We start from the raw sequence: 22,224 nt of genomic DNA on the forward strand, positions 1-22,224 counted from the left end.
AGGGTTTCTCTGTGTAGCCCTGGCTGTCCTGGAACTCACTTTGTAGACCAGGCTGGCCTCAAACTCAGAAATCCGCCTGCCTCTGCCTCCCGAGCGCTGGGATTAAAGGTGTGCGCCACCATGCCTGGCGATTTGTGTCTTTCATTGTAGAAAACACTGAACTCATAGACGTTGTGTGGGAAACCCCCTTGGAAAGAGAAGTTAAAGTTGACCTACTGTGTGCTCTTTCCCTAGAGGCTGGAGAAGCAGCAGTTCTATGACATACCCACTAGCTCCCAGAAGGCTCTGCTCCACTCCTCCACCAGCCAGGCAAGTGTGAGTACCAACAGAGCAGGGATGGGGCACTAGGGGACTAAGCATCCTCTGAAAAAACCTTATTAGTTAGATGGATTGTCTTCTTTCTGCTGCTGTGGTGAAATACTGAGGTAAACAATTTATGGAGAGGAAAGGGTCGCTGTCTCAAGAGTTCACAATTGGTTGTCTGGTTGCTTTGGAAACCGTGGTGCGGGGTGGTACATCTCAGAGAGAGCACAGGATGGAAGAAGATGCTTGCTCTATGGAGAGTAGGGAGCAAAGAGAAGAGAGGAGAGGGTTGGAGTTCCAGCATCCCCTTAAGCTGATAGCCCTGATGGCTCAACTTCCTTCTACTAGGCCTTCTCTCCCAAAGGTTTCATTACCTTCTATCAGCGGCACAGGCTAAGGAACAAGCCCTCAACACCAAGGAACATTCCAAGTTCAAACTGTGGCACTTGGCCAGCACTCGGGTGCAGGGTCCCCATAACCAACTCTACTGCACTGGAAGTGAAACACCTCCTTGCCCTGGTACTCAGGGCTAGGGCATGGCTCTGTTGGTGAGCATTTATCTTGCAAGCATAAGGGCTTGGGTTTGTATCCCCTGTGCTCACATCTTTTTTAAAAGTGGAGCTGGCGAGTTGGCTAAGAGCATTGTGCTGGTCTTTGTGAGGTCCCAAGTTCCCAGCATCCACATGACTGCTCACAACCATCTGTAACTCCAGTCCAGGGGATCTGATGCTCTCTGCTAGCTTCCATCATTAACACACACACACACACACACACACACACACACACACACACACAGAAAGAGAGTGAGAAGGTGGGAGGGAGGGAGAAAGAGCACAGCATAAGCTATGTGGTGGTTTGGATATGTCATTTAACTTCCCCATGCCTGCATTTTTACTACAGATGTTCTGGACTATTTTGTAAGATAATTTGTGTAACACATAGAGGATTAGGGGGAATCGTCCGACTTTGATGCATTTCAACGATATCATGAGTGGTGTGTAGAAGTTTGTTAGATGCAAAAGAAAAGGTTCAAGGCCCAGTAGAAGGATTGGGACAAGTAGAGGCAACACGGGGTAGGGGGTACGGGGTACGGGGGGGCGGTTCTGAACTGAGAGGAAGAAAAGCAACTTGGGAAAGTGGGTGGGTGGGTGGGATTAGTTCCTTTGCTGTGACAAAATGTCATGACCAAGGTAACCTATAAAATCCAGCAGTCCATTGGGGTGGTGGCTCCAGAGGGTTTGACCCCGGGATGGCATAACGAAGCCATGGCAGCAGGAACAGTTGAAAGCTTACATCTTAAGCCATAAGCAGGGGGGCGGAGAGCGCACAGGGGATGGTGGAAGAAAGCTTCCCCTGTGACCCATTTCCTCCAACAAGGCCAAGTCTACTCCTCCCAGACGGTCTGGCCAACTGGGAACCAAACATTCGGATATAGGAGTTCCTGGGGGTTATTCTCGTTCAAACCACCATGAGTGTGCAGACAGAGATGGGCGGCTGTGGAAGTGCAGAGAAAGGAGGTTTGACAGAGGGCGAAGCCAGACTGGGAGAGCCCTTGAGTGACAAGAGCAATGGGGGTGGGGAGGGCACACTGAAGAAACCTGAGCTAAACAGTGCACTCGGATGTCAAGGGTCTGTCGGATTCTCGTTTGATTGTTACTAACCTGGGACAACTTTGTGTGTGTGTGTGTTTTTCCTCCAGGGATGGGGTGTTACATTGGCACCAACAATGGCCTTCAGACAAGGTAGTGGCTATAAACCGTTATCTAGCCCTCAGAAGTCAGAACGGATTCATGACACTCCAGTGTTGCTGGAAAAGGCCGACGTCAGAAATGTGTCTATGACCGGCTTCACCAAAGACTCAGGTTCCAGAGCCACTCCAGGCTCCTCTGCTGTCCACACTGGAACTGTGGCCCTCTCCCCACAGCTGGGGAACACTGTGCAGAGAAAAAACAGCCTCCCAGAAGAACCTACCTATGCCTTCCCGACGTCCAGGGACCCACTGCCCTCTGATGCAGGTGGTAGCTACAAGGTCCCTTCCAGGTTTCTCATTCCCAGAGTGGAGCAACAGAACACCATGCCTAACATTTACGACACCCCTAAAGCCATGCAGGATGTGTCTCTGGCTGGAAAGGAGCTGGAGAGAGGCAAAGAGGCTCCAGAAAACTCCCCCTGGATCTCCAGACAGACAAATTTCCTGTCTCCTGACTCGGACCGATTATCTGTTGCCAGCTCAGACAGCAGGGCTAGTGTGGTGTCTTCCTGCTCCTCCATATCCATGGACTCCTCCTCTGGCTCCTCCTCAGAGGACTCCATCAAGGAGCTATGGATGGACGTGGACTTTGCAAAGGAGGCAGCAGTGTCTCTGCAACACAAAGTGGCCAGCTCGGCAGCGGGCCTGCTGCTCTTTGTAAGCAGGACTTGGAGGTTCAAAGACTCCTTGGAAACCAACATCCACAGAATCCGCAGGGCCGCTGACCACGTAGAGGAATCTGTAAGAGAATTTTTGGATTTTGCCCAAGGAGTTGGTGGGACCGCTTGCAATCTCACAGACAGCTACCTTCAGGCTAGAATTAGAGATCAGCTCCAGACAATCTCTAGCTCCTACCAGACACTGCTGGATGCCAAGGGAAGCTTGGACCGCTGCAATTGGTCCCTGGAAGTTCTTGTAACAGACAAAGCCCAAAACAGCCTGGATGACCTGGAGAGGTTTGTCGCCGCTGCACGAATAGTTCCAGAAGACATCAAGAGGTTTACCTCCATCGTCATCGCCAATGGGAAGCTCCTTTTTAAACAGAACTGTGAGAAAGGAGAGATGGACTTGAAGTGTGAGAGATGCATCCGGCCTCCCCAAAGAGAAACTGAGTCCTACCAAGAGAGCAGCCCCTTCGACAGACAACCGACAACTGAACACTCCTTTGAACTAGCAAAGAAAAACAGAGTGAATGTCTGTTGGCAGGTAAGTCAGGGTGACAAACAGCACACAGGGGACTTCATCTGTTAACTGAACTGGTCATCACTGAGGGAGATGCTAGCATTGTGTGCCTGTAGAAATGTGCACTTGCACATTCATGGGGAAGCCAGAGGATAAGCCTGGGTATTGTTCCTCAGTGTCTCTCGCTGGCCTGGAAGTGGCTGAGTAGGTTAGGCTGGCTGGACGGCAGTGCCTAGGGATCTGCCTCCCTCTGCGTCCCAGAACTGGAGAGACAGGCTTGTGCCGCCACACCCAACCTTTTTCCATGGGTGCCAGTGGTTGAGCCCAGATCCTTGTACTTGCAAAACACTTTACTGATTGAACTATCTCCTGGCTCTTTTTGAGTGTGTGGTGTACAGTGTCTGTCTCTGCCTTTCTCCATCTCCTTTATGATTTTTTGGGCTTTGTTTGTTTGGGAGACAGGGTCTCACTATGTGGCCCTGTCCTGGAACTCACAGAGATACACCTGTTTCCACCTCTGCCACCTCTGCCTCCTCTGAATCCCCCGCCCCCCCCTCCTGCCTCCTGAAGCCTGCCTGGGTTTAGATGCATGTGTCCCCATGACAGTCACCACTCTTTTTACCCTTTATTTTGAGACAGGATCTCCCTAAGTTGCCCAGGCAAGCTTTGAACTTGGGTTCTTCCTGCCTTAGCCTCCTGTCCTAGTTAGGGTTTCTGTTGCTATGACGAAGCACCATGACCAAAAGCAAATTTCAGAGGAACGGGTTTATTCGGCTTACACTTCTTCATCATAGTCTATCACTGAAGGCAGCCAGGACAGGAACTCAAACAGGGCAGGAACCTGGAGGCAGGAGCTGATGCAGAGGCCATAAAGGAGTGCTACTAGCTGGCTTGCCCTGCATGGCTTGCTCAGCCTGCTGTCTTATAGAACCTAGTACCCAGAGGCGAGGCACCCACACACACTGGGCAGGGCCCTCCCACATCAATCACTAATTTAAAAACACCCTACAGGCTTGCCTACATCCTGACCTTATGAGGGCACTTTCTCAATTGGGGCTCCCTCCTCTCCAATGACTCTAGCTCATGTCAAGTTGACATAAAACCAGCCAGCACCCCTCCCAGGATGCTGGAGTCACAGGCCTGTGTTGCTGACCGCCAGATCTCTCCATGTTCCAGCTTGGAGTCGTAGTTTCTCAGAGTCAGAGGAGAACATGTATTCTTCTCTGGGCCAGACTGACCAGCCTGCAGCTCCAGGCACCCCGAGAAACATTGCTCTGGCTGGCTGCCTTTGGACTCTACAAGGAGACGCCTGAGTTCAGGCATCCTTAGACTGCTGAGGCCCAGCAAGTGACCATCCCAGCTCCTTCCAAGGTCCCTGCTGCTAGACAAACATCACCACACTCTAGAAAGTTGATGGTTGTTCATTTCTGTCCTGTCGGGCTATCCTGGCAGGCAGGACGCAGCCCTTGGCCACCAAAGCCAATAAATGAATCAGTAGGCAGAATCATGAACAAAATCTCACATTTAGGAGTAAACTTTTAAAGTGGGGCATGGTGGTCATGCCTGTAACCTCTGTACTCAGGAAGCTAAGGAAGGGGGTGGGGAGTTTCAGGCCAATCTAGGCTACACAGCAAGATCTTGAGGGGGCTTGGGGGGGGGCACAAAAATCACCAACCATAAAAGCAAAACAAAAAAAGTGAACTTGAGCAGCCATCGTAATTTGAAAGCTATTCAAATTAGTGATTGGAAGATTTGATTTTTTTTCAGAAGTCACCTAACCTACAAGAGAAAGGAAAGCCCACCATTGAAGGAAAGTCAAACGGAAACCCAGATTTCCATGGCATGGTAAGTCGGAGTGCTCCCCAGTGCTCTGATGAGTGTGATTCTGCCCTAGAGAGCTCTCCTTGGCTATGAAAATTCAGTGTAATAGCCTACTCCATGTTCAAGGCCTCCATCTGTCTTTTGCTTTCTTTAGTAGTGGAAGGAAACCTGGACACCCAGGGTAGAGCATCAGCTCCGGAGTATCAGGGGAAAAAATTTAGGTATTGTTTGGGGTTATCATGAGTAGCACCAACATGGCATTTAATGACACTGTCACATGTCCTGTGATAATTGTCTCTTCCCCTCTTTCCTTTCTTTGTATTTGGAATTGGATCTAAGGCTCTGTGCAAGACAGGCAAAGACCACTGAGCTACACCCTCACCTGGCGTCCCTTTCATGTCTCTGAGGATGAGCACAGTAAAGCACTTTGGCTCAGGGGTTAGGTATCTTCATGGTATCTGTGACACTTGATCCACGTCTTTTAAACCAAAGATGTTATCACTGTTTGTCTTTACTGGCTGTCTTCTGTTTGTGGCAGGAGGCAATTTTCCGTTTACCAACTTTAAATGTTTCCACTAAATTAAATAACGTGCCAACATTGAGTCCAGGGCTAGGGACATGGCTCCGTAGTAAGAGTGCTTGCTATGCATGCATGCGGACCTGAGTTCAAATCCCCAGCACCCATGTAAAAAAGCCAGGCATGGCTGGCCCCCATGTGCCTGTAACCCCAGCACTGGTGGGTGAGAGAGAGAGATTCTGGGAGCTCACTGGCCAACAAGCCAAGCCAAAACGGGGCCCTTCCAGTTCTCTGAGAGACCTTTCTCAAGGCAGTAAGACAGGGAAAGACTGGGGAAGAAACCTGACACCGTGTTTTGGCTTCTGAATGTATGTGCACAGCAATATCTGTACACCTACATACATGAACTATACATTACACACACACACACATACAAGCATAAACAGTGAGTCTATCTAAGACCCAAGTAAGAACCCAGACAACACTGAGAGGGTAAAGATGAAGGTTACAGAGCTGCCTAGCAACCAGGGTCCTGGAGAGAGCAAGACAGGATACAGATGTCCATTGACTTGGACAAGGTTATCTGCCTTCTCAGCAACAATTCTGGGCAAGAGCCCAAGTCTCTCAGCGCTCTGCTCTCTAAGCCCTTATCACTCAGCTTTGCTCCTCCTGCTGACAGCCACACTGTTTTGTCCCACATGAGGAATGCCGTGGCTTTCTTCAAGTCAGTTTCTGATCTCTTGGGTCTGGACAGAGGTGGAGAATCTGCATCCCCAGCAAGCCCAAGTCGATGGTGATGGGGCTGATCCAGGGCCCACATCTGCACAGTGCTATTTCATACTAACAAGGCTTCCCCACTGGCCCATGTGTGGGATGCACCATTTGGCTTCCCAGGGGCCCTCCCTGCCTGCTAACTGACTAAGGCTCACAGCAGCCCCTCATTAAGAGATGGTAGCTTCAGCCCTGATCCCTGACCCAGGTACATTTTTCATTTTCAAGCCAAGATGCTCATGATGCAATGTCTGTCTGTCTGTCTGTCTGTCTGTCTGACTGGTTCTACTCTTTGCCTGAAAACCGGGGCTCATCATATAGGTCAGGCCAGCCTTGAATGGGCACTCTTCCTTCTACCTCCAAAGAGTGGATTAAACATCTAGTTCCTCACCCCTAGCCTAGAACGCTTGAAAGTCAAAAATGTATCGTTATAGATGTGTTAGAATGTGATTCTTATGTCTTACAGAGCTGGATGAGTAAAATCGTACACACAACTGTGTTGCAATCTAAACACAAGAATACATACAGTTGCATATGGAACAGTACTTGGGAAACACTGAAATTTGAGCCTCATGTCTTCAATCCCAGCACGTGGGAGGAAGAGGCAGGCAAATCTCTGTGAGTTCCAGGACAGCCAGGGCTACACAGAGAAATCCTGTCTCACAAAACAAAACAAAACACAAGCAAACACTGACATTCAATTCAAGTGTCACAGCCAGCTCTGCAGTTCCTTAACAAATCTGCTCTTTCTTTTCTTTCTTTCTTTCTTTCTTTCTTTCTTTCTTTCTTTCTTTCTTTCTTTCTTTCTTTCTTTCTCTCTTTCTCTCTTTCTCTCTTTCTCTCTTTCTCTCTCTCTCTTTTTTTTTTTTTTTTCGAGACAGGGTTTCTCTGTATAGCCCTGGCTGCCCTGGAACTCACTCTGTAGACCAGGCTGGCCTCGAACTCAGAAATCTGCCTGCCTCTGCCTCCCGAGTGCTGGGATTAAAGATGTGCGCCACCACCGCTTGGCTTCTGCTTTTTCTTATAAGGGTTCTTGCAAATTGAACCAAGACAGGAATGGAAAGACAACCAACACCCCGCTGGTGGTTCTAGTCCTTACATGTTTTCTCCTTCCTCTTCCCTAGAGTCCTACCCCTCTTAGCTCTCCATCTCCCAGTGGGCAGAACACAGAGAGGAAGATCCACCTGTCTAAGCATAGCAGACTCTATTTCGGAGCACTCTTCAAAGCCATCAGTGTCTTTGCAAGCAGCCTCAGCCATGGCCAGCCCCCCGAGGTCTTCATCACTCAGAGCAAGCTCGTCATCACAGTTGGACAGAAGCTGGTGGACACGCTGTGCAGTGAGACCCAGGAGAAAGATGAACGCAATGAGATCCTCTGTGGCAGCAGTCACCTGTGCGGACTGCTCAAGGACCTGGCGCTGGCCACCAAAAGTGCAGTGATCCAGTACCCGAGCCCCAGTGCCCTGAGCCTCCTCCAGTCAGAGGTGGAGAGGCTAGAGCACCACTCTCGGAAATTCAGAGACACGTTGGAATGAAGCCTGCGGAGGTCCGCTCCCAGCCAGTTTCATACCCACCACTCTGTTCCGTGGAAAAGCCAATCAGAATGGCTGAAACAGTCGCGGGTGTCAGAGCTGGTGTTAGTAAGTGGCTAAGCCTCCGAAGGCCACGACTGACCACAAGGTCATGAAAGAGAGGCAGGCAACAAGTCAGGATCTTGAGATGCTGAACTCCCTGAGCTGAGGTGTTCAGCATCAACAGGGGCAGTGGCATTGTAGGAGCCACGTTTCGTGTCAGTCAAATGAGTGTGTGGCTTACAGTCACTCTACATTTGTTAGGCAGCACCTAACGTCAAGGTCAAGGGGCTGAAGAGACAGAAGCGTGTCACAGGCTCTGACCTCACAGAGGCACCATCTAATTGGGAAGACAGACAGAGAGACAGAGAACTATCCGTAGTCTGTTGGCTGCTAGTGAGAAAAGAAACTGGGGAAGAGCAAGAATGAAGGAGAAAAAAAAAACTACCCCCCCCCCGAAAGGACTGATTCTTGCTGTACTCATTAGGAAAGTGCAGGGATTGGGGTCACACACCTTTAAGTTTAGCACTCAGGAGGCAGAAGCGGAAAGACAGACAGACCTTCATGAGACCAGACTAGTCCACAGTAAGCTCCAAGCCAAAGACTATATAGTAAGAAACTATTTTTTTAAAGCCTCCTGAAGAGTAATGAGTTTGCCTTTTTTCAATCAGTTGTTTTAGATGAATACTGTGATGTTGTGTACAAACTGTGTATGCACAAACACGTGTGTGCGTGCATGCGTGTGCATGTGTTGCTAGAAATTTAATCTAGGGTTTCACAAATGCTAAGCATGTACTCTGCCACGAAGATTGATCCCTAGTCCCCCAAATGTATGCTGTTACTTCACCCCAAAGGTGACAAATATGTGCTCTGTAGGAGGTGATGGTTTTGTGCTCTGTTGAGTCCCCTACTAACTTATTTTGTGTTACAAATCCTGTATTGATCTGTTCCCCTGATCAGTTAGATTAGGTTTATATTTCACTAGTCTCAAATCTGTTATATTATTTATCTATAATCTTGGGTTTAAACATACTTGCAAGGTCCTGAGAGATGGCTCAGGAGGTAGAGGCACCTGACCCCAGTCCTGATTTCCTGAGTTCTATCCCAGGGACCCACGTGGTGGAAGGAGAGAAACGACTCCTGATAACTGTCTTCAGACATCCATGCACAAAATAAAACGAAACTGTAATTAAAAACTTAAAACATATGAGCAAGGTGGCAGCAATCCTTTCTCTGAAAGGGCCTCTGAGCCGTGTCACCTGAGTGCTGGTACCAAAGTGAAGTGTTTGTTAAAGACACCTCCACTTTGAATGCATCTGCAAGTTTGTATGTGTCTATCTGGACTGGAAAGCAAAACCATCATTGGTATGTTCCCGGAGTGGGTCAGGAAGATGTGGCATGCAGGTGACACCCACAGTTGGTCACAGCTGTGGAAGTGTTACCGAGCTCCTCATGCAAACCACTTCCTTTCTCTCTCCCCAAAGCTCTGCCTTTCACCTCTCGTTACTATGGTTACCTTAGGCTTCCCGCCACGGGAGGGCCCTGTCCCTCCTGAGCACAGGATACTTTGACTGAAGAAGAAAGCATTCCCAGGTTGTGTCTCCTGCAGAGGTGCCAAATCCAAATCCTGTCTTATCTGCATGTAGTGGGCACATGAAAATACTGGCTGGAGGGACTAGAACATATGTGAAAATACTGGCTGTAAGGACTGAAGAGATGGCTCCGTGGTTAAGAGCTTGTTACTCTCACAGAAGACCTCAGCCATTTGCAACTCTACTGGCTCCTTAGACAGCAAGCATGAGAGTGACACAATACATACATAAATGCATATGCACATACAAACATACATCCACACATATTCATACATGCAAACCCTCATACACTTTGAATAAACATAAATCCTTTTTAAAAATGTTGATGGAGGGGTCAGAGAGCACTTTCTGCTCTTCCAGAGGACCTAAGCTCAGATCTTAGCACCTTCATTAGGCAGCTCACAACTGCTTGCAACTACAGCTCCAGAAGACCCAATGTCTTCTAGGCTCTGAGGGCACCTGTGCACATATGATGCATACACACACACAACGTATTATGTATATAGATAAATAGATGGGGAGGAGAGAGAAAGAGTATGTGTGTGTGTTAGTCAGGGTTTGTATTCCTGCACAAAGAAGTATGTGTGTGTGTTAGGATTTGTATTCCTGCACAAACATCATGACCAAGAAGCAAGTTGGGGAGGAAAGGGTTTATTCAGCTTACACTTCCATACTGATGTTCATAACCAAAGGAAGTCAGGACTGGAACTCAAGGAAGTCAGGAGGCAGGAGCTGATGCAGAGGCCATGGAGGGATGTTACTTACTGGCTTGCTTCCCTTGGCTTGCTCAGCTTGCTTTCTTATAACCCAGAACTACCAGCCCAGGGATGGCACCACCCACAATGGCTGGGCCCTTTCCCCTTGATCACTAACTGAGAAAATGCCTTACAGCTGGATCTCATGGAGGCATTTCCTAAAGAGAGGCTCCTTTCTCAGTGATAATTCCAGCTTGTATCAAAACCAGCATATATATGTAGTTATTTTAAAGAAAGAGTTCCTCTGTGTAGCTCTGGCTGTCCTGGAACTCACTCTGTAGAACAGGCTCGCTCAGACTCACAGACTCACCTGCCTCTGCCACCTGAGCACTGGGATCAAACGTGTGGACCACCACTAAGGCCTAACCACATGTACATAAATAAATAATAAAAAATCTTAATGTTGAGTGTAGAGCTAGGTATAGTGGTATACATCTGTAATTCCAATACTTGGAAGGTAAGCAGGAAGATCAGAAGTTCAAAGCCAGCCTGGACTACATGGGACCCCCTCTCAGGAGAACAAAACAGAGGTGACAGAGGGGAGTGAATGGCAGTAGGGAGAAGGGGTGGAAAAGGGAGCAGTTGGGGACTCTGTCTCAAGCAAACAAACAAGAAGCCATCGCCCCTAGCAGCTGCCATCTCAAGACCCTAAAATGAGGACCCCTGTGAGGCTTAGATTCAGCCCCCTGTGGGGCTGGGGTGGATGGAGGTGGGTTGTCACATTCTGAACGGCAGGATCTCACCTGTTAGGATCCTGCTGGGACAGAAGCTGTGCCCACTCCATCTTAGCAATGCAGCAAAACGCTGGGCTCTTGAGACAACCTGGAGCCAACTGGCCATAGGGCCTCCAGTGGTGTCAAGGGACAGTTTCCAGGTCCACACTCAGGAGTCAACTCCTGTGGGGGCAAAGTGGCCTTGGATTATGACCAGCGGAGAGGGATTTCCTTTTGCTTAGACTACCTTAGATCAGGTGCCTGCCCCGACAGTGTGAATAACCTTTTCACAGACACACACTCAAATTAATACTACTCATTCACCCACACAAACTCACTCACAAATACATCTCCCCTACATGCCCTGCTATTCTCTCACATTCACACATTTCCTCCACTGCTTTATGTGTGTGTGGGCACGCGCGCACACACACACACACACACACACACACACACACACGCACACCAAAACATACTCAAATTCCAATAACCCTAACTGCTGGCCCTGTGTGGCAGTGTGATGCACCCAAGGATGATTCCTCCTGTCAGTTCTGGATGCAGAAATAAAGATTGGAGGTTCTGGGAGAAGAGACTATGTGGGTGGGTCTTAAGTAACCCTGTGACATAATTAGTCACAAGGGGAATTACAGTCACACTCAGACCTATGCCTCATTTCTTTTTGTTTTTTTTTTTTGTTTTTTTTTTGTTTTTGAGACAGGGTTTCTCTATGTAGCATTGACTGTCTTGGAACTCACTCTGTAGAGAGGGCTGGCCTTGAACTCAGAGATTCCTCCTGCCTCTGTCTCCCAAGTGCTGGGATTAAAGGTGTGTGACACCATCCAGGGGAAAGCAGATGGTTACACTGAATCACACTGTATGCGTAGTTTAGATGCAGAGAGCCATGCTTAGCCATTCTGAGAATGGTGAAAAGCCCTCCCAAGTCCAAGTTTCCATGTGCTGATCTAGAGCCAACCTTGGAGCTGGCTCTCCTAAGCCTGGCAACCAGGCACACTGCATAGACATACGTCTGCCCAGAAACAAGGATTGGCAGCATCAAAAGAAACTGGCACTCACTTCTACATTACTGATTGATCCATGTCATTTCAGCTGGATGTAGGGGTGAGCTCACACATAGGCTGGATACAACAGGTTTGTATCAGAGCCAAGAAGCTCTGAAGTTAGGAACGCCTTGCCTTTTACAATAGACCCTGAGCATAGCTGGTAGAGCTGTGTCTCTAATACACCATTATTTATCTGATTTTCAGCAGCTGGCGACTGGGAAGCAGAGGCAGGAGAATTGCTACAAGTTGAGGTATCTCTATTTCTATCTGTCTGCTGGGTGGTGGTGGTGACAGTGCACACCTTTAATCCCAGAGCTCTGGAGGCAGAGGCAGGTGTAGCTTTGTGAGTTTTAAGTCAGCCTGATCTAAAGAGCAAGTTCCAAGGCAGCCAGGGCTACACAAAGAAACCCTGCTTTGAATCCTCCCAAAAAGATTACACCTACATCTAGTTATATAGATATAGGCACATCTATCTGTAAATATATCTGTGGATTTGAGGTCAGCCTGGTATACATAGCAAGTTACAGGCCACCCAGGGCTATACAGTGATCCCCTGTCCAAAAAAAAAAAAAAAAAAAAAAAAACAATAGATGTCTATTGGTTGATAGATGGATGAATTTTTTTCTTTAGCAAAAATAAAATCTGTTCTGCAATCTCGAGGACGAAACTATCTTTTAAGGTTGTCAGCCGCAGCATCCTTGAGAAGATAATTCAGAACAAAATGCTACATGGTCTGCTCAGATATGCAGAAATGGAAGATACACATTGCAAGGTTGGAGAGGCAGCTAGGAGCAGGGATGGGATGTAGCTGGAAGCAGAGAATACCACAGGGAACCAAAGGGTCACTCAATGATAACAGTATCTATTTGCACTGGTTCTTTGGCTCTGCGCTGTTCTAATGCCTCATCAACTTGAGCCCCACCTTCCCCCAGTGACAGACAGCCTAGGAACCTGTGACCTGGGGCTGCTTTTCATAGTTTTACATTTCTTGAGTTCTGTTCAATCCAAGAACTGTCATCAAGAGACCCGGGTAAGTTGCTAGTGTGTGCTTAGCATGCACGAAGAAAGCCCAGCACCTCACAGATGGGGAGGGGGAGGATCGTCAGGTTTTCGAGGTCATTTTGAGGCCAGCCTGCACTATGTAAGACCTTACAACGCAAGCAAAGAAAGCCCTTGTTGACAAAGAGCATGAGAAACACTGCTCTTGGCTGCAGATGCTTCCTTCCCTTTTTGCAAAGATGGCAGTGAGCCCACCCAGACTCATTGCAGAAGATGATCTGAGGCTTTAGAATCAAATGTATTCTCTCAGCTTTTGGAGGCTTCTTGTTGAATATGTTTTTTTTTTCTAATAACCAACATTCTGTACCATTTCCTCCACTAGAAGAAAGAGGAAACGGTGGGTGGTGTTGACAGCAACCTGGCCTCGCTTATGTTCACTCCACAGAGAGGATGGAAGTGGTGATGACCCACTGAGCAGCTTCCAGTGTGACAAGCACTGGGTGTCATGTATCCGTTTTGCTGCAAATACATTTTTTTAAGAGAGGGTCTTGCTGTGTAGCCCAGGCTAGCTCCAAAAGCACCATCTTCCCATGTGCTAGGATTATAGGCACGTACCGCTCCCCAACAAATAATATTTATAATATTATTTGTTGGCCAGAGGGTGAGACAAGTCAGTGGATAAAGGTGCTTGCTGATCCACAGGATCCAAATAGTGGAAAGATAGAATCATCTCCTGTAAATTGCTCTCCAACCACCACACCTGAGCTGTAGTCTACGTACGTACATACATACTGGCAAACCATTCAAACACATAAAATGAAAATAAATTTAAAGACTTTTGAAGATTCTAATACATAGTTTTTGAGGCAGGAGAGATAGAAAGGAAAATTCTAAGGGACATAGGAAGCAAGGAAACTCTCACCTAGGTTAGTTTGAATTTTTCACAGAGAGAAGTGTATCATAATTGACCAAATCATTTTTGTTTGCAGATATATTTCTGTGGGTTCAAGGCCAGCCAGGGATACACAGTAAGCCCCTGTCTCAAGAAGAGTAGAAGGAGACAGAGGAGGGGAGGAAAGAGTAGAAGGAGGAAGAAGAGGAGGAAAAAGGAGGAAGGAGGAGGAGGAGAAGGAAAAGGGGGCCTAGAAACTGTATTCCTTTTTAAAAGAGATTCATTAAATAACTACATTAAGCCAGGCATGGTGGTACATCCCTTAAACCCCAGGACTCAAGAGGTAGAGGCAGCCATATTTCCAAGAGTTCTAGGGCCAGCCTGGTCTACATAGTGAGTTCCAGGTCAGACAAGGCTACATAGTAAGAGCATGTCTCAAACAAAAACACCAGGGCTGTTAAAACAATGTAAGAGCTGAGGCTCTGCCTCACTGGATATAGTGTCTGCCTATTACACACAAAGCCTTGGGGAGGGGCATAACTGGGTGTGGTGGTGCACACCTGTGATCCCAGCATTGAAGAGACAGAAGCAGGAGGATCAGAAGTTCAAGATCATCCTTGGCTACACAGGCAGTTCCACCTTTCAGCAAACCACCACCACTGCCAGACTATGTTTCCCTAAGGACAGAATACCTGTGAGCCTTTGGGGTTCTCTGAACCTGCACACTCCTCTCACCCCTAAACCGGGGCAACACAACCATGGCAGGAAACTAAGAGAGCCAGTTCCTAATTTTGTACTTAATTTTTGTTTGTTTGTTTTGAGACAGGGTTTCGCTGTATAGCCCTGGCTGTCCTGGAACTCACTCTGTAGACCAGGCTGGCCTCAGACTCAGAAATCCGCCTGCCTCTGCCTCCCAGGGGCTGGGATTAAAGGTGTGCGCCACTACCACCTGGCTTTAACCTTTGCTTGATCTCTGCATTTTGTGGCAAGTTGCATCCTTTGAGCTGTGAAATTTCAGAAGCCACAAAATCAGATGCAGAACTACTGTTAAGACACCTAAGTGTGACTCTCTCCCTTGAAAGAGCCATCGACAAGTTGAGGGTGTTTAGTGTCACAAAGCTAAAGGCACAGTAAAGTCACTTTTCTTAGGCCTGCAACCATCTAGGATCCCAGGAGCACTGGAGTCCCAGAGGACACAGCACTCCACTAAGTGAGGGTGAAAATGCAGAAAAGATGGTCATCTGAGACTTTAAGCAGTGTGGGCTTCAGAATGGCCACCTTGCAGGACTGGTGTAGACACAGAAATGAAGGAGGCCATACTTATCCCAGGACTGCTCACTTTATGCATACCATTTGCCTCTGTTGTTCCTCTGGGCCTACAGCTCATGTTAGTACCCCAAAGGCAGACTAGGGGGTCACTGAACCCCTTATTTGTTCTCTTCCCAATATGATCACCCTCCCCTTTCTCTGCCTGCACTAATCTCTGTAGCTGGCACAATGGGATGAATGGCTACGCTAAGCTTGTTGGAGACACTGTAGCCCTAGCTTCTGCCCAAAATACATCTGGATACAGTGTGGAGAGGGCTCAGTGGCTAAGAATGCTTGCTGTTCTTTGAGCAAGCACAGGATGGATTCCCAGAACCCCAGCAGCTCACAACCATATAGAACTCCAGTCCCAGGTAGATAGAACACCCTCTTCAGGCCTCGAGAGGCATCTGCAGTCAGGTAGTGCACACAAGCAGGCCCACCCACCACGTCTTTTTTTTTTTTTTTTGGGGGGGGGGGATTTTTTTTTTTTTATTTTTTTTTTTTTAGTACACTGTAGCTGTCTTCANACACACCAGAAGAGGGCATCAGATATCATTATAGATGGTTGTGAGCCACCATGTGGTTGCTGGGAATGGAACTCAGAACCTCTGGAAGAGCAGTCAGTGCTCTTAACCACTGAGCCATCCCTCTAGCACCCACCACGCCTTTTCTTTTCTAAGTCTGGATTTAAAATACATGAGTGGTAGCTGAGAAGACAGGTTCCGTCCATCTCCTTCTTAGACTTACAGCACAGCTGGTCTGCAAAAAATGCCAGAGACGTAGACGTCGGGCCAACCCCGACACATGTTCTCCGGCCCTCCCTCAGGCCCAAGCTTACGGAACCACAGGGGAAAAAACAGGGACCGCCCACGACCGGAAGTGGACGCACTCCAAGGACGCTCTGGCATTTTTTGCGACGTCGCCCTGAAACCACGCCCAACAAGGTTTTCAAGGCAATTGGTGTGGACCAAGGCCTCGCGCGGCGACCCCGCCCCTTTTGCCGCGCGCTGTTTGTGTGCGTCATCAAGAAGCGCCGGAAGTAGGTAGAGTTTCGCCAGAGACCCCGGAAGCGACGGCTTTTCGTCTTTGCTAAGGCTTCTGGTTTTTGCTACGGTTTCTGACTTCGGCTTTGGGATGGGTTGCGACGGAGGCACCATTCCCAAGAGGCACGAGCTGGTGAAGGGGCCGAAGAAGGTCGAGAAGGTCAGTGGGGGCTGCGGGCCTCGGGATGAACGGTGGTCACCGGCGCTTGTGGACGCTTTACTGTTTGCAGGCACTGAACAGTACGGTTAGACTGGGATCCTCCCCACAAACGCTGTGTTGATTTGTAAACATTAACGTTGAACCGGACGGAGACTGGAGAGCTAGTTAGTGGCCTAGCCAGGACTGGGACGTATTTGTAGCTAGCGACGATCACGGTGATAGATGCTATTTATGGACTTTGTGTGTTTTTGTGAAAGGCTCTCACTATGTGGCCCTGGCTGGCTGGAACTCCCACCTCTGCCTGCTGAGCACTGGGATTAAAGGTGTTGGCCACCAACCCTTGGTATTTGAATAATACTTTCTTTTTTTTTTTTTAATGTTTTGTGTGTGGGTGTGTGTGTGTGTGTGTGTGGTATCCAAGGAGGCCAGAAGAAAGCATCGGACCCCCGGGAGCTAGAGCTATAGGTTTTTGTGAACCATTAATCTTGGCTCTTAGAACCAAACTCGGATCCTTTGGAAGAGCAGTACACAGGCTTAACCGCGGAGCCATCTCTCCAGCCTGAACTTTGTGTATTAAAGTCTCCCCAAACCATTCCGCTTTGTGAAGTCACACCCTTATTAAACTATATCAGCACTTAGCACTCTGCATTGATGGTTGATCCCAGCTGATGATCACGTGACTCCGCCTGGTGAACTCTGTGCACTGTTTTTCTTCCAGAACTAGCACAGTTTCTGCCACAATGAATATTTTTGAATAAATGCGTGGACATTCTGTAAATCTTACAAGACATTGAGCAAAGTGTGTAGTTAATGGTAGGGAAGTTGAATACCGGAAAGTCAGTTAACACCACTGAAGTGGCCTAGAGTCGTGAACCACTGTCCCCATCCATTTATGTGCATTTCAAAGCTAGTGTTGATGGTGACTGTTTAATAATAGAAGGCACAGAATGCCCCCGATACAGTTCCCAGCACTGGGAGGACCATGTTTCCTGATCCAACATTCAGAGAACTTTGGGATGGAAGGTGAATCCCATCCAGTGTTGTACTGCATAACTTCCTGCCACATCCCTAATAAACTCCATTGGGTCCTGTGTGAACAAACCTCTGCCTGTCTCTCTGCCCTCATCTTCTGTCCCTTCTTTAGCTCTTTCACTCTGTTCTAGACACCATAGACCTTGCCCCAGCGTCCTGAACATTCCTCATAGTGACATCATGACTTGGGGGAGGGGGCCACTTCAAGCAAGGTCTTGCTGTGAGGTAGCCCAGGCTTGCCCCAGCCCCCAGAGTGCTGGTTACAGTGTGTGCTGCTTGGCTCTTTCCCCTCATTTCTCCACCCAGCCATCACCACAGTCAGCTTCAGTCACTCTCTAGGCCCGCCCCCTCTGCTGCTTTCCTTTTTTTTTTTTTTCTATGATCCCTGCCTCTGTGGTTATCTACTATGTATCTCTCTCCCATGTGCTCTGGGATCCTTGCATGTCTTAGCTCTGCAGTCTGTAAGATGTTTCTGCACATTATAGACATCCACTGAGCATATGTTGAAAGTCTGAGAACAGAGTGCCCTCAGACCAGGCCAACATGTCACATTCAAGTGTGCATAAAGTATTCATCTTACTGTTGTTGTCTTGTGCCCTGGGCTGACATGGAGTAATGGAAGAGTTGGCAAAAAAACAGACAACCACCCCCAAACAAATAAAAACAAACAACAAACAAAAACCCCTGATCTTAGAAAGGTAACGAAAAGAAAGAATGATCAGGAAAAGTAGTTTTTGTTAACCCATTTGTCCAAGTACTTATAAAATGCTTGTTGTATATACAATTCTGGGCCCTAATGGCAAATTATCCTTTCTAGAGCTTCCATTTGAAATGCCTGTTATGAAGTAATCATATAGATATGGGGTAGGGATCTGCCCCTGTCTTGGCAACACAGCCCCTAAGTCCCATGGAAATAACACTTGTCCTAAGTGAGATGTACAGTGACTTTTTTTTTTTTTTTTTTAAATACAGTGTCACTATGTAGTCCTGGCTGGTCTGGAACTCTCTGTACATCAGGCTAGGCTCCAACCAATGGAGATCCATCTGCCTTTGCCTCAAATGCTGGGATTAGAGGCGTGCACAACTACATCCAGCTCATGGGGACTAGATAAGCTCCTGGTTGGGGACCAGTCACCAGAAAGACAAAATCATGATCAGAAGTTGACACTTGTTTTTCTATTTCTGCTCTTTCTTTCTCTCTTTCTTTCTTTCTTCATTTATTTATATATACATGAGTTTATGTGCACCGTGTGTATGCAGGAACCTGAATATATATAGAGTGCCCTGAAACTGGAATTGTGAGCTACCTAATATTGTGAGCTTCCTAGCATGATTATTGGTAGCCCAAACTGGATCCTCTTCTAGAACAGTGTGTGCTCTCAAACACTGAGCCGTTTCTCCAGCCCTGAAGTTTGGCACATTTAGACCCCCTCCATATTGCAGGAAGATGTTGTATCGGGTGTTGCTAGGGAGAAGTTATGTTATGTAAGATGTTAATTTACTATACAAGTATAGACATTAATGTTGGTACTAGAATTGAGATAGATCAGGTAGAGGACCTCTTGGTGTGTGCAGAGTTCACTCCCCGCCCTCCCTCCATTCTGTTTTCATAAAGCTTGCACACACGGTTTAAAGACGGATATGAACTTGCCTTGTGTGTGTTGGGTGTTGGTGGGTCTTTATTCAACATAATACTAATTTAAACCCTTTTAAAATGTATGTTATGTGCTGCGAATGTGAGGGTCGGAGGCTTTTGTAGGCTGGTTCTTTCCACTGTGGTTTCCAACGGTCAGATTGAACTTGGCTTGTTTTGTTTTGTCTTGGTTTGGTTTGGTTTTTCACTTCTGAGCCATCTCACCTGCTCTAATTTCTTAAAACTTTTTAAAGTCCCAAGTTCATATGCCACTATTCTATTTACTTATTATCAACTTACTTATTACGCTGGAGATTGAGCCTCATGTATGCTAGGCTGATGTCCTGCCCTGGAGCCACGTTCTCCACATCCCGGCCATTGACATGGTTGCTTTTATAATTTTTAAAATACATTAATTTATTTAGTTGGGAGGGTGTGTGGCAGACATGTGGAGGTCAGAGGATAGTTTGCAAGAAGTCAGTTCTCTCCTTCACCTTTTACCTAGGGACAAGCCCAGATCTTTTGTTGTTGTTGTTGTTCTTATTGTTTGGATTTTTTCGAGACAGGGTTTCTCTGTGTAGCCCTGGCTGTCCTGGAACTCACTTTGTAGACCAGGCTGGCCTCAAACTCAGAAATCTGCTTGCATCTGCCTCCCGAGTGCTGGGATTAAAGGTGTGAGCCACCAGGTCATTCAACCAGTGCCTGCTGGGTGATCACGGGTTCCATTGTTTTAGAAGCAGCATCTTGTTGGGTTACCTAGGCTGGCCTCAGACTTTATCCTTCTGCCCCAGACTCTCAAATACTGTGATTATGGTCACTACTGCTCCTGGATGTGGGTCATTATTCTGATTTTAAAATTAAACACCACAGTATGTGTATTAGTTACGTTTCTGCTGCCATGATAAAGCACCATGACCAAAGCAGCTTATGGAAAAGTTTATTTTGCCTTAGGCCTCTGGAGGGAGTGTCCATGGCTTAGGCCTCTGGAGGGAGGGAATGTCCATGGCTTAGGCCTCTGGAGGGAGNTGGCTTAGGCCTCTGGAGGGAGGGAATGTCCATGGCTTAGGCCTCTGGAGGGAGTGTCCATGGCTTAGGCCTCTGGAGGGAGGGAATGTCCATGGTTTAGGCATCTGGAGGGAGTGTCCATGGTTTAGGCCTCTGGAGGGAGTGAGTGTCCATGGTTTAGGCATCTGGAGGGAGTGTCCATGGCGGCAGGTGGCAGAGAGGCAGCTGACTGATCCATTTTCATCCCCAGGCAGGAGAAGTAGGGAGAGGTTATAAACCTCTAAGCCCCCCTCAGGCCCGTGCTTCCTCCCACAAGGCTCCACCTCCGAGGTTTCATAAACTCCACAAACACCACCCCTGGGGACCACGTGTTCACTTGGATGGGCAGAGATAGGTACATCTTACACGTGACCGGACTGGAGTGACTGTGTGTTCTCTTTCTTAGGTTGACAAAGACGCTGAGCTGGTAGCCCAATGGAACTACTGTACTCTAAGTCAGGAAATCCTGAGGCGCCCAATAGTTGCCTGTGAACTTGGCAGGTATGGACCCTTCGTGTAACCGAGATTCATTTGTTCTGTTGGTTTTGAAGAAAATACTGAAGTACTTGATTGATAGGAGCTGTCCTAAGCACACTAGTGGGGAAGGTGAGCTCATGTCTGGACATAGCCTGGACCTTCTTTCTCAGTTTGTTTTACACTCAGGAGCCAGTAGTAAATGCTGAGACGTAAGCCCAGAGCATAAAGCAGCCAGGGGTGCTGTCTAGAGCAGGGGGCAGTTGGGAGTGGAGCAGCCATGACCTGTGGGGGGGGGGGGGGGGGGGGGGGGGGGGGGGGGGGGGGGGGGGGGGGGGGGGGGGGGGGGGGGGGGGGGGGGGGGGGGGGGGGCTGCTACTCAGTTCCAGCTGGTTTTTAGAGTGAAGAATGTGGGCCTAGTGGTTGTAAATCTTCTGATCTTTACTTTTTTAAGGACAGGGGGAGATAATGCTTGCATGTTGATTTTTCCAAGTCTTAAAGTCCGCCACCCTGGCTTTAAGCTGCTGCTTTGTGTGTTCGGGCAGCAGGTGAAGCAGTGCGGAATGTTTTTAGCAAAGGCAGGCAGCTTTGGGGTCACGGTCAGGTCTTCCCCTGTTTGGTCATCCAGAATCCTCACTGCAGTAGTAAACTAACGCTCCCTCTTGTAGACTGTATAACAAAGACGCGGTCATCGAGTTTCTGTTGGACAAATCTGCTGAGAAGGCCCTGGGGAAGGCGGCATCGCACATCAGAAGCATCAAGGTAGGACACCGGTGTGGCTGCGCTCCAGGCACCTCTCAGGGAAGTTGCTTTAATAGGATCCGTGTCTTAGTTAGGATATCATTGCTGTGAACAGACACCACAACCAAGGCAGCATTTAACTGGGGCTGGCTTACAGGTTCAGAGGTTCAGTCCATTATCATCAAGGTGGGAACATGGCAGCATCCAGGCAGGCATGGTGCAGGAGGAGCTGAGAGTTCTGCATCTTCATCCAAAATCAAACAAGAGAATACTGGCTTCCAGGCAGCTAGTACAGGGGTATTAAAGCCTATGCCCACAGTGTCATACTTACTCCAACAAGGCCACACCTACTGCAACAATGGCACACCTCCAAATAGTGCCACTCTCAGGCTAGGCGTATTTATACAATCTGTGTACATTAGGGACTGAACTCAGCACTGGCAAGATGGCTCAGTGGGTGAAGCACCTGTAACCGGAGTTCCCTGGGGCCCACGTGGTGCAAGGAAAGAAACGGCTCAGCAGCTTGTTTTCTGACCTCCGTGGAGCACTCCAGTGTATTTACTAAAGTCAACACAGAAAGCTCTGTTTTAAAAACAGTGTTCAGGGGCTGTGGCGATTGATTATTGGGTAAAAGGCTTGACAGACAAGCATGGGGACTTGAATTCAGATCTCCAGCACCGAGGTTTATTGTAAAGCTAGGTGTGTGTGCCTGCGATCTCAGCACTGAGGAGCTGGAGACGGCAGAGCCTCCGCGGCTCACTGGGCAGGCAGCCGTGCTGAAGCTCTGAGCTGAGGTTCACTTAGACTTTCTCAGTGAGGAAGCCGAAGAGAGGGAGAGGACACCTGAGCTGACTGCAGTGGC

At 48.1% G+C, this 22,224-nt stretch overlaps 2 protein-coding genes and 1 long non-coding RNA gene across 3 annotated transcripts in view; 2 read left to right on the forward strand and 1 right to left on the reverse strand.

Annotated features, from left to right (window-relative positions):
- Window positions 1–8,493, forward strand: part of Cass4 (Cas scaffold protein family member 4) — a 39,326-nt gene extending 30,833 nt beyond the window's left edge. The window contains exons 4-7 of the mRNA XM_029469096.1: window positions 235–315; window positions 2,003–3,259; window positions 5,003–5,080; window positions 7,469–8,493. Coding sequence (XP_029324956.1) covers window positions 235–315; window positions 2,003–3,259; window positions 5,003–5,080; window positions 7,469–7,879 — 1,827 coding nt within the window. The 3' untranslated portion in view covers window positions 7,880–8,493. The remainder of the gene's footprint in view (window positions 1–234; window positions 316–2,002; window positions 3,260–5,002; window positions 5,081–7,468) is intronic.
- Window positions 2,588–16,069, reverse strand: LOC115029237. The gene is made up of 4 exons (XR_003834807.1): window positions 15,983–16,069; window positions 11,006–11,158; window positions 2,909–3,099; window positions 2,588–2,792 (listed from the first exon to the last, which is right to left on the reverse strand). It is a non-coding gene; the product is annotated as an uncharacterized LOC115029237 (long non-coding RNA).
- A 196-nt stretch (window positions 16,070–16,265) lies between these two features.
- Window positions 16,266–22,224, forward strand: part of Rtf2 (replication termination factor 2) — a 30,894-nt gene continuing 24,935 nt past the window's right edge. The window contains exons 1-3 of the mRNA XM_021155940.1: window positions 16,266–16,438; window positions 20,554–20,648; window positions 21,290–21,383. Coding sequence (XP_021011599.1) covers window positions 16,370–16,438; window positions 20,554–20,648; window positions 21,290–21,383 — 258 coding nt within the window. The 5' untranslated portion in view covers window positions 16,266–16,369. The remainder of the gene's footprint in view (window positions 16,439–20,553; window positions 20,649–21,289; window positions 21,384–22,224) is intronic.

This window comes from Mus caroli, chromosome 2 (genome assembly GCF_900094665.2).
Source record: "Mus caroli chromosome 2, CAROLI_EIJ_v1.1, whole genome shotgun sequence".
NCBI classification, from domain to species: Eukaryota; Metazoa; Chordata; class Mammalia; order Rodentia; family Muridae; genus Mus; species Mus caroli.